Raw genomic sequence first — 12,069 nt, forward strand, 5'->3', positions numbered from 1 at the left:
AGGGTGGTAAGACGAGTGACAGACCGAGCCGAGGGTGGATCAGACAAGCATTAAAGAAGAGCATGATGGAGCAAAATTAAGACTAGAGAAAGACATGGACGCAGAAAGACTGAGAAAGACCCAGAAAGTATCCACACAAGCTTCACACAAGAAAAAAAAAATCATGGCAGTTTCATTGATTCTGTGTAATTCTCTCATGAGGTTGTGGGTGGGAGAGCGAGGAGCAGCTGGTGACCGGGGTGACTCGGAGGCCAGGTCTGCTGCCCAATGGCTGGGCTAGGCAGGGCTAAATTTAGACTGCAAGCATTGGCCGGACCATCAGCTGACTACTACACACATTCTGAGAAACTGACTGACCAAAATGTCATGGAAACATGCTATAAATACTGTACAATGCGTGTGTGTGTGTGTGTACTCACAGCCCTCGTATATGTCCGTGGGTATGTGGACTGCTGTGGTGTTGTAGGAGATGAGGCGTCTAAATTGCTCGTCTTCCTTAAACTCTGGATAAAGCCGGTTTGGCTTCTTGACCTCTGTATCATTTGAGTCCAGCTATAAGGGAAAAAGACCAAAGGAATGAGATATTATTGACGCAAATTGGAGGTCAATGGAGAGTATACTGCATGGATTTGGTGAATACAAAGTATTGTGTGTGTCTGTCACTTTGCATCATGGTGCGTTGTATGATAACACATGCGTGTGTCTGTGTGGCGCTTGCTCCATCTCCTGTGGCTGTGAATAATATTGGCGTGTATTCAGATGCCTGACAGTACTGATCTCCTGTGTCTTGGCCCGTCAAAGCCAGAATGACATCAGTTGTTCAGGAGAGGTGTGTGCCTGCCTGCATGTGTTCCATCACCACACCCCCTGTGGAATTACTATCTGATCCCCAGTATCAAATCAGACAGATGACTTCAGAGGCCAAGGGATGCAGACGATATCACAGGCACAGATACGTGTTCTTGAGATAATCCCTCACACGCACACACACACACACACACACTAGACATAACATGCATGCACACTCATTTGAACAAGCACATGCAAACAAATACACACATTAACCCTAGCGTACTGTAGCAACTTTTTTGTGTCTTTTCAGGGCTCAAGAGCCTGGGCCACAGCTGGGGGATGTGGGGGATCCTTTAAGGCTATCAATACGCTTTACAACAGGTTTAGTAACCACGGCTACAAAGACAGAGGGTGGAGGTGGGATTTTGTTGAATATACAGACTCAATATGACTCAGATCAAGTCTCTTCACAACACATGTTAAACATGGAGGAAGTAAAAGTAGAAATGTACTCACGTTTTCTTTGGCATAGTAGTAATGGATGTCATCAGGCTATGGAGAAAGGGCGGGAGGGAAGAGAAAGAGAGAGAAATAGAAAGATGTGAAAAACACAGATTTATAAACACAGCAGGTCTTTGGTAGGGGTTTAAATCAATGTGCATTGTAAAGTTTTCAGACAGTGTTAGAGTCGTGTGGAAACTGTGTTCCTATTTCATGTTGTTTTCCATTCTCCAGTGTGGTTGTATTATTTTTCTTATTTTGTGAATTCAAGCACTTCTTCACTCTCTGCGTATGTCTATGTGTGTGTCTCACATGCAGGAGTGTCTGTACTCCCCTAATACAGTATATGTGTGTGTGTGTGTGTGTGTGTGTGTGTGTGTGTGTGTGTGTGTGTGTGTTCTCCCCTAATACAGTGTGTGTGTGTGTGTGTGTGTGTGTGTGTGTGTGTGTGTGTGTGTGTGTGTGTGTGTGTGTGTGTGTGTGTGTGTGTGTGTGTGTGTGTGTGTGTGTGTGTGTACTCCCTTAATACAGTGTATACAGTGTGTGTGTGTACTCCCCCCCTAATACAGTGTGTGTGTGTGTGTGTGTGTGTGCTTGACACAAAAGCATCAGTAGTGTTGTAACCAACTCTCTCTTTCATCCGCTGTACGAGCTTCCTGTCAGAGCACGAGCAAGCCAGGCGCTAACGAGCTAGCCTATCCAGCCTAGCTGACAGATGGACGCCTTGGGGACATGGAGCCGGTTCACTGGTTAGCACCACCTGCCTGCCACCCCCGGCGCTGCAACATGGGGCTAACGCTACATAAAACACAGGCCGGTTCCCCCACCTGTGATCTGCTGGTGGTGTGAGGCTCGATAGTTAGCGCCAGGCCATTAGCGATGAGCTAGGTGTTAGCGATAGACAGTTCTGACAGCGGTGCTCCAGCATCTGCTCACCTCCTGAGAGACAGGCTGCAGTCCTTGCAGAGCTTACACACAAGCTCACACACATATACACACACTCTGTCTGTCTATCTTAGTTTCTACTGTATCTCTCATATACTCAGATCCCTGAGGGGTGAAACAGTGTGACCTTAGTGTGTCGCTCCACAACATTAAGATGGCCTGACAGCCATCATGAGGAGGTCTCTTCATGTTAGCTTTGAAGCACTGTGGCTACACTCCCCACCTCCTTAGGTGTGTGTGTGTGTGTGTGTGTGTGTGTGTGTGTGTGTGTGTGTGTGTGTGTGTGTGTGTGTGTGTGTGTGTGTGTGTGTGTGTGTGTGGATGTGAATGAGTTCTGGGGTAAATGTTTTTAAGTGATGTAACTCCTGAGGGAGGGAGGACGTCTTCTGGGCTTTCATACAGAAATGAGGTGTGTGTGCAGGATTATTTGATCTCCTACACCAGATTGTGTACACAAATACACATACACACACACACGCACGTACACACACACGCACCCACGGGTGCAGCAAGGACATGGGCCGGTTCACGGAGGACTACGCTGTAACCGCGATGTTGGCCGGACGGATTGAGAAGGAGTGAGGAGGGGGATGAGGAACGGACTGTAGTCACACCACAGCTGTCTGACAGACTGGACGACGGAGCACTCCTCCTAACACTTTCACTGAGCGCGTGCAAGAGCCACATGGAGCCAAGACACTCCTCAAGACACGCAACATTGCCTGAGAAAGCCAGTGGTTAAAGAAACTAAAATGAATAGAGAAAACTACATTCAGCCTCGTTTGTCGTTGCCTGGTTGACACACACACACTTGGGATCAATTAGCTAGCTCAACATAAACAATCTGAAAAAGCCAACCTCCGAGTCCTTTCATCGGTGCAGGCTTAATTGGCCAAGACTAACATGTGCGCTAATATTTGCTCGTTAGTTACAGAAAACGCTGGACTCTCACACTAATGACTCTTCGCCAAGGGATAATTATCCAAGCTAGCCAAGCATCTCCATCCAGTCACACATCCCAAGCCTCAAAGAAGTAGACCACGGCAGCATAAAGCAGGATGAAGCAGATACTACTTTGTTCCCCACACGTTTCTACTTTGTCCCATACACACGCATGTGCACAGATGGAGCACACACACACTTCCCGTGAGCATGTAGGAATCAGACACGATTCACTTTTAATGGAGAAGAGACATTAAAAGGAGAATTGGAGGCGGTTATAATGACACGGTCCAGGTTAGTTTCAAGCTAATGGGAGGCAATGGAGTTCTCCCACATAGAGGCAGTAAAAAAAATATATATACACTGCTCAAAAAAATAAAGGGAACACTTAAACAACACAATGTAACTCCAAGTCAATCACACTTCTGTGAAATCAAACTGTCCACTTAGGAAGCAACACTGATTGACAATAAATTTCACTTGCTGTTGTGCAAATGGAATAGACAAAAGGTGGAAATTATAGGCAATTAGCAAGACACCCCCCAAAACAGGAGTGATTCTGCAGGTGGTGACCACAGACCACTTCTCAGTTCCTATGCTTCCTGGCTGATGTTTTGGTCACTTTTGAATGCTGGCGGTGCTCTCACTCTAGTGGTAGCATGAGACGGAGTCTACAACCCACACAAGTGGCTCAGGTAGTGCAGTTCATCCAGGATGGCACATCAATGCGAACTGTGGCAAAAAGGTTTTCTGTGTCTGTCAGCGTAGTGTCCAGAGCATGCAGGCGCTACCAGGAGACAGGCCAGTACATCAGGAGACGTGGAGGAGGCCGTAGGAGGGCAACCTCCGCCTTAGTGCAAGGAGGTGCACTGCCAGTTGTCCTGTTGGAAGGTGAACCTTTGTCCAAGTCTGAGATCCTGAGTGCTCTGGAGCAGGTTTTCATCAAGGATCTCTCTGTACTTTGCTCCGTTCATCTTTCCCTCGATCCTGACTAGTCTCCCAGTCCCTGCCGCTGAAAAACATCCCCACAGCATGATGCTGCCACCACCATGCTTCAACGTAGGGATGGTGGCAGGTTTCCTCCAGATGTGACCCTTGGCATTCAGGCCAAAGAGTTTAATCATGGTTTCATCAGACCAGATAATGTTGTTTCTCATCATCTGCGAGTCCTTTAGGTGCCTTTTGGCAAACTCCACGCGGGCTATCATGTGGCTTTTACTGAGGAGTGGCTTCCGTCGGGCCACTCTACCATAAAACCCTGATTGGTGGAGTGCTGCAGAGATGGTTGTCCTTCTGGAAGGTTCTCCCATCTCCACAGAAGAACTCTGGAGCTCTGTCAGAGTGACCCTCAGATTCTTGGTCACCTCCCTGACCAAGGCCCTTCTCCCTAGATTGCTCAGTTTTGCCGGGTGGTCAGCTCTAGGAAGAGTCTTGGTGGTTCCAAACTTCTTCCATTTAAGAATGATGGAGACCTTTGTGTTCTTGGGGACCTCCAATGCTGTGGAAATGTTTTGGTACCCTTCTCCAGATCTGTGCATCGACACAATCCTGTCTCGGAGCTCTACGGACAATTCCTTTGACCTCATGGCTTGGTTTTTGCTCTGACATGTACTGTCAACTGTGGGACCTTATATAGACAGGTGTGTGCCTGTCCAGATCATGTCCAATCAATTGAATTTACCACAGATGGACTCCAATTAAGTTGTAGAAACATCTCAAGGATGATCAATGTTAACAGGATGCACCTGAGCTCAATTTCGAGTCTCATAGCAAAAGGTCTGAACACTTATGTAAATAAGGTATTTATGTTTTTTATTTTTAATACATTTGCAAACATTTCTAAAAACCTGTTTTCACTTTGTCATTATGGGGTCTTGTGTGTAGATTGATGACAAAAAACATGTATTTAATCCATTTTAGAATAAGTCTAATGTGGAATGTGGAAAAAGGGAAGGGGTCTGAATACTTTCCGAATGCACTTAATGAAGGCTTAATGGGAATTTGAGAGAGTAAGACCCAGTGTGTGCATGGCTCTGAATGTGTCCCAATGCAATGTAATTGAATTCTACTTAATTGAACGCTATTAAAACTCTATTGTCAATCTAATGAGATTTTATACAAAAATTATCATCCAATGTTTTTCTTTTACCAGGTAAGTTGACTGAGAACGCATTCTCATTTACAGCAACAACCTGGGGAATAGTTACAGGGGGAGATGGGGGTGAATGAGCCAATTGGAAGATAGGGATGATTGGGTGGCCATGATGGTATGAGGGCCAGATTGAGAATTTAGCCAGGTTAACACCCCTACTCTTACAATAAGTGACCACAGAGAGTCAGGACACCCGTTTAATGTCCCATCCGAAAGAAGGCACGCTACACAGGGCAATATCCCCAATCACTGGCCCTGGGGCATTGGGATTTGGTTTTTAGACCCGAGGAAAGAATGCATTCTACTGGCCCTCCAGCACCACCTTCAGCAGAATCTGGTCTCCCACCCAGGAACTGACCAGGACCAACCCTGCTTAGCCTCAGAGGCAAGCCAGCAGTGGGATGCAGGGGGGTAAGCTGCTGGCAATTACAACAATCATATATGATCGTGAATGAAATCAATCTCTTCTTATAGAGTTCAAGGCTTCTATAGGTAATGCATCCAGAAATAATGAGGATATTAATAATGTTGATCTACACAACCATTCACTCACCTCAGGATCATTTTTCCACCGATGCCACATCTGAAAATCCTCTGCAGCGGATGCCAGTGTCTGGACAAAAAAACAGAGAAATAGAGTTGGAATTTTAACACACATTTCCTTTCAATTAAGGAGTTGACATGGTGCTTGTGGCAAGCAGAGAGAGAGAGAGAGAGAGAAAGAAAGAAAGAAAGAAAGAAAGAAAGAAAGAAAGAAAGAAAGAAAGAAAGAAAGAAAGAAAGAAAGAAAGAAAGAAAGAAAGGTTCAAATGTTCATTAACATTGATCACGGATATGAAAGTGTTAAGAGCATGAAAGCCACCATACTCCTCCACCGTACACAACATATACTGAGAGTACATTACACACCTCAGCTCACCTTATCATGGCTAATTCAAAACACTGGCTCACCTTATCATGGCTAATTCAAACAACTGGCTCACCTTATCATGGCTAATTCAAACAACTGGCTCACCTTATCATGGATAATTCAAACAACTGGCTCACCTTATCATGGCTAATTCAAACAACTGACTCACCTTATCATGGCTAATTCAAACAACTGGCTCACCTTATCATGGCTAATTCAAACAACTGGCTCACCTTATCATGGCTAATTCAAACAACTGGCTCACCTTATCATGGCTAATTCAAACAACTGGCTCACCTTATCATGGCTAATTCAAACAACGGGCTCACCTTATCATGGCTAATTCAAACAACTGGCTCACCTTATCATTTCTAATTCAAACAACTGGCTCACCTTATCATGGCTAATTCAAACAACTGACTCACCTTATCATGGATAATTCAAACAACTGGCTCACCTTATCATGGATAATTCAAACAACTGGCTCACCTTATCATGGCTAATCCAAACAACTGGCTCACCTTATCATGGATAATTCAAACAACTGGCTCACCTTATCATGGATAATTCAAACAACTGGCTCACCTTATGGCTAATTCATACATTTGGCTCTACTTCTACAACCACTAGTAAGGCTGTCAACACAGGAAGTTATTTTAGACTGAAAATCTAAACAAACACATTTTCACTCAACACCCCCAGGTGTGAAACGAGGCTGGGGGTGTCACAGTATAAGACGTCATTGTGCTCAAATTAGATCCCCCCCCCCACTCCATGTTGGCCCAGATCTGGCACTAATGACTAGGTTAATGGGTTTCTAATGAGGATCATCTTTTCATCTCAAACTGGTCTAGAAACACACTGTAACACTCCTTTCCCCTGGGGAAATATGGAATCTAATTCCAGTCACTAGCTACTAGTACTGCAGAAAGGGAGTTATTAACCTCACCCATAAATGTTAGAAGTGAAATTAATTGAATAAAGGCGAAGTGGGGGGTTAGTGAGATGAGATAGTAACAAGAAAATCAAATAAAGAAAAACAAAACAATGAGCTTCCTTTGAGGACGAATCACAAGGTGCAGTGATCTTACAATCTTCACAATGGCAGTTTGTGTTTAAGTGCTGTATCTATCAGAACTCGGATCTGCAGGCCAAGTGTCCCCTTTTCTTTGGCTCAGAAAACCACACGACCTGGATCCTGGCATCCCAAAGACAAATGCACTGAACTTATGCGGTCTTTCTTTGCCACGCTATCGCTGCAGGCTGGGTGAACTGCATGATGCTACCACACGCTAAGTCTTCCCATTTGGCTACAATGAGAGGGCTGTGTTATCATTGTGTGGAGGAGATGATGTGATGCTATCACAAGTGCATAATTAAAAAGCCTGCCAGAGTGCTTTGCAAGCACCTTCTTTTTTCTGTCCGTCGCTGAATACATTGAGGCGGCTAACACTAAAGCTAATGTGTTTAGCGCTGCTAGCGTTATTGGCTTGCATCTTCCCCTGGGCTTCTTGTAGCTTTGTGGGCCTGCTGAACCTATCAAAGCTAAGACTAATTGATGGACAAAAATGAACAGTGTACTGACAGCGATGGAGTATAAAGGGATTTTGTGCAACTTCCGGCACACGTTTACAGTGAACACTGAGGCTGTTCCCTTACAGTTTTAGACATTAGCCAATAGGCTATTGTGGCTATTTGAGCATAATGTAGTCCTACCAACAAAACCAAAAACATTATGAAGGACTTGCCATTAATTCATGATGTTTTACTTGGTCTCTAACACCATGGGCCAAATATGTGACTGTAAATTGCATTGTTTTGTGTTGTATGATGCAAGAAACCATTTTATATGAATTAAATTAACTATTATTTCCATATGGAGAATTAGTCGATGTAGGCTACCCCTCTGCCTATTGGGTTATTTGCATATTCAAGCCTGTCTCAGAATACAACACTACCCCTTTAAGACATACACTTTTTACCCGAGCTTAAAATATAGCCTACACATGTTGTGCTCTTGTATGAAGCAGTAACTTCACATTGCTGACCTATAATGATCTATAACTGGGCTAATAACTCGCTAAATAGCAAAGAATATCAACAAATGTGCACACGTGCGGCTTTGCTCTGATCTGAAAAGCGCATACACTCACCGGTGATTGAAAGACCGCTCGTGGGCAACCCCCACCAATATAATTATATTCCGTTCTGCTCTGGCTACAACAAAATCACAGGCTCAATCTTGCAAAGTTAGATATGTTTTGGTTTGTTGCATCGAAAAGGGTTTGATATGATGCTGATTCGATCACAGATTTTTTTTTAAATCTATTTCGTGCAAACTAATGGGGCGTACTCAGTGAAGTTCACTCTCTTGCGTCTCTGCGCCGCAGTCCTGGAGGAGGTGCGCAGTGTACAGTCGTGGCCAAAGATTTTGAGAATGATACAAATATGAATTTTCACAAAGTCTGCTGCCTCAGTTTGTATGATGGCAATGTGCATATACTCCAGAACGTTATGAAGAGTGATCAGATGAATTGCAATTAATTGCAAAGTCCCTCTTTGCCATGCAAATGAACTGAATCCACAAAAAACATTTCCACTGCATTTCAGCCCTACCACAAAAGGACCAGCTGACATCATGTCAGTGATTCTCTCGTTAACACAGGTGTGAGTGTTGATGAGGACAAGGCTGGAGATCACTCTGTCATGCTGATTGAGTTCGACTAACAGACTGGAAGCTTCAAAAGAAGGGTGGTGCTTGGAATCATTGTTCTTCCTTTGTCAACCATGGTTACCTGCAAGGAAACACGTGCCGTCATCATTGCTTTGCGCAAAAAGGGCTTCACAGGCAAGGATATTGCTGCCAGTAAGATTGCACCTAAATCAACCATTTATCGGATCATCAGGAACTTCAAGGAGAGCGGTTCAGTTGTTGTGAAGAAGGCTTCAAGGCGCCCAAGGAAGTCCAGCAAGCGCCAGGACCGTCTCCAAAAGTTGATTCAGCTGCGGGATCGGGGCACCACCAGTACAGAGCTTGCTCAGGGCAGCAGGCAGGTGTGAGTGCATCTGCACGCACAGTGAGGGAAAGGCTTTTGAGGATGGCCTGGTGCTAAGAAGGGCAGCAAAGAAGCCACTTCTCTCCAGGAAAAACATCAGGGACAGACTGATATTCTGCAAAAGGTACAGGAATTGGACTGCTGCTCATTGATAAAACAGGACCATGTTTGCAAAACAAGTGTTTCTGAGCTTGTCAATATTACACAGCTAAGCTAACGGTTATATAGATCAGGATTGGAAACAGGCTCTATAGACCTCTATATATGAGGGACTGTGTCCAACACACAACCACCTGTTGTTATGTTGGACACCTACTGACCAATGAAAGTAATATGTCTTACTAAAATAAAGGTTTAAGGAAATACAGGCAGGCACCACATTACTGCAGGACAAAACAGCTCACTCAATCAAGCATGATGGTCTTGTAAGTATAAAAGCAAAGCTTGTTTTCATATCATTTTTTAAAAAGCTTGAAAAGGGAATGGAATGGGATTAGTGTGATGTGTGAAGAATCCAATCATTTAACTTGAATGTGGTACAAATCACATTATTGTGGAAGCACCTCTAAGAGTCTGAATTAAACTGTTTGAATCCTATTGGGCTGACAATTATGGGGCAGATCTGACAACACATAACGTGATCTCTCATGGTGAGTTCCTCACTGTACATATATCAGTGGAAAACCTACTGTGATAACTGTGACACTCATTTCTCTCAGTGCAGACACATTCAAACCTCTCTCTGATCCTTCCTGAAGAGCCAACACCCGATCAACGTTCGCCTCTCATGCAGAATGAAAGACAATTGTATTTGGAGCTTAGCTCCTTCTCTCTCTGTTTCTTCCTAATGAACTGGTGTGTTGCAATGTTTATGCAAAGTTTTGATAATGAAATCCGTTACAGTGGTGTCTTTTCAGACAGCTAATTATACTGAGTGACTTGAGACTTGTGCGCACACGTTTGATGTGGTTGCCATGGCGATGTCCATAGTTTGAGTTTATTTGTTTATTTTTACAGGGACAGAGCATATTAATCAACGTTTCAATAAGAGTGCTGATTTAGCCAGCCGGCTAATTTTCAACCGCAGTCCCTGGGTAGGTTATTTAAATAATTACAATACAGACAAACAATGAGTAGTGAGCACATGCAGAGCAACATAGAACAAGCAACATCACACAAAAAGCAACAAAACAAAATATATAAACCAACAGTGTTTCCACACCTCACAAGCTACAGACAACATGGAAAGTGACAATATACAGCTAGGGATTATGTCTGATTGACCTTTAGCCATGTCTATGTTTGTGTGTGAAGGTGTGATAGGTGGTGCAGTTCTGTGTCTGATGGCAGTGTGTCCAGACATGGGAAGCTCTCACAGAGAAAGCAGATGGACTAAAGGTGCTTTTCATTAAGGGAACTATACAGCCACCTCTAATGGCAGACCTTGTGGATCTGCTGCCATGGGTTTGGGTTTTCTGTTTAACAAAGTATCTGCCTTGTTATCTGAGGATCTCAGCGACGGTTGTCAGGCAGGCTGGACCCCGTATTCTGAGTGGCAAGGGGGAAGAGATTAATTTTATTGTGTCATGTGGATGTACTATATGATATGCAATGAGAGGAAAATGTGAAACATGCTTTAGGTGTGTGTCCTAGTTGCTGATGCTGTGAGGACAAAAACTTGAGACTTCATTCAGGTGTGTGTGTGTGTGTGTGTGTGTGTGTGTGGTGTGTGTGTGTGTGTGTGTGACAGGAAGAATGGACCGTGTTGGTGAGGATTAACACACATGCCAACAAAACTGTACCAACAAAACACACTCAAAAGGTCAGTCATCCACAGCATGATCACATCCCCTTGGGTTACGTTGTTAAATAAATTCAGACTTTGTTAAACGCTCTAGCAAAGCGCTTGAATTCTGAATGAGGACTAAATGCTTTGAGCCACAGTTTAAATTCAGGCTGGTAAATTATTTACAACTCTCACACAGGAGCTCTGAAGATTCAGCATCCCTCCAAACAAGTCGACCTGACAACTATGTCTGTATCCAATCCATATTTGATTAGATTATGGATCTGGGGTGAATCTCCTATGTGTGCCAAATAAATATTGGAGCAATATTTGGATCAATTCAATCAGTTCTGAATTCAATTGAGGAAACAGACTTAACTAATTATCTGAAAAATATCTATGTTGATGAGATCTGAAGTGAATTTGAACACATAAATCCCATGGGATATATCTTTCTTTGTGTCCCCCTCTCTGCCTCTCCAGCCTCTCCCCTCCTCTGAGACAGTACATCCAGACTACTAGTTTCCCCACGTTTAGCGCTCATATCCATCCCTTCATCCATTATTTAGACAGGAGAAGCATGTAAACACGGAGAGGAAGTTGTTTCTCAGTCTTTAGCGCTGAGGAGGATTTGAGATACATTCCTCAATCAGGGAAAGGAGACAGACGGAGAGAGAGGGAGCAAGAGAGAGAGGGGGGGGGGGGTGGTATAGGATATGTTAATGTTTAGTGAGAGAGAGGAGAATAAAGAATAAAGAGGGGATCAGTAAGGAAGCTTTGCCCCAAAATATGATCATTGTTTCAATTCATACTTGATGCATGATCAAAGAGAAGAGATGATGATCAGTGGAACAATCAAATGTGCTGAGCAAAAAAATAAACGCAACATGCAAAAATTTCAAAGATTTTATTCAGTTACAGTTCATAGAAGGAAAATCAGTCAATTAGAACACACTGAACTAAAATATAAACAATTAGAATACAC

The 12,069-nt window shown here is 43.7% G+C and overlaps 1 protein-coding gene across 1 annotated transcript in view; it reads right to left on the minus strand.

The window, feature by feature from the left end:
- Positions 1 to 303: 303 nt before the first annotated feature.
- The window catches only part of LOC129844775 (voltage-dependent calcium channel subunit alpha-2/delta-1-like), an 82,345-nt gene continuing 70,579 nt past the window's right edge, over positions 304 to 12,069 (minus strand). Inside the window, exons 4-6 of the mRNA XM_055912881.1 lie at positions 5,886 to 5,945; positions 1,309 to 1,344; positions 304 to 552 (exon numbers count right to left, since the gene is read on the minus strand). Coding sequence (XP_055768856.1) covers positions 319 to 552; positions 1,309 to 1,344; positions 5,886 to 5,945 — 330 coding nt within the window. The 3' untranslated portion in view covers positions 304 to 318. The remainder of the gene's footprint in view (positions 553 to 1,308; positions 1,345 to 5,885; positions 5,946 to 12,069) is intronic.

This window comes from Salvelinus fontinalis, unplaced genomic scaffold (assembly GCF_029448725.1).
Source record: "Salvelinus fontinalis isolate EN_2023a unplaced genomic scaffold, ASM2944872v1 scaffold_0228, whole genome shotgun sequence".
NCBI classification, from domain to species: Eukaryota; Metazoa; Chordata; class Actinopteri; order Salmoniformes; family Salmonidae; genus Salvelinus; species Salvelinus fontinalis.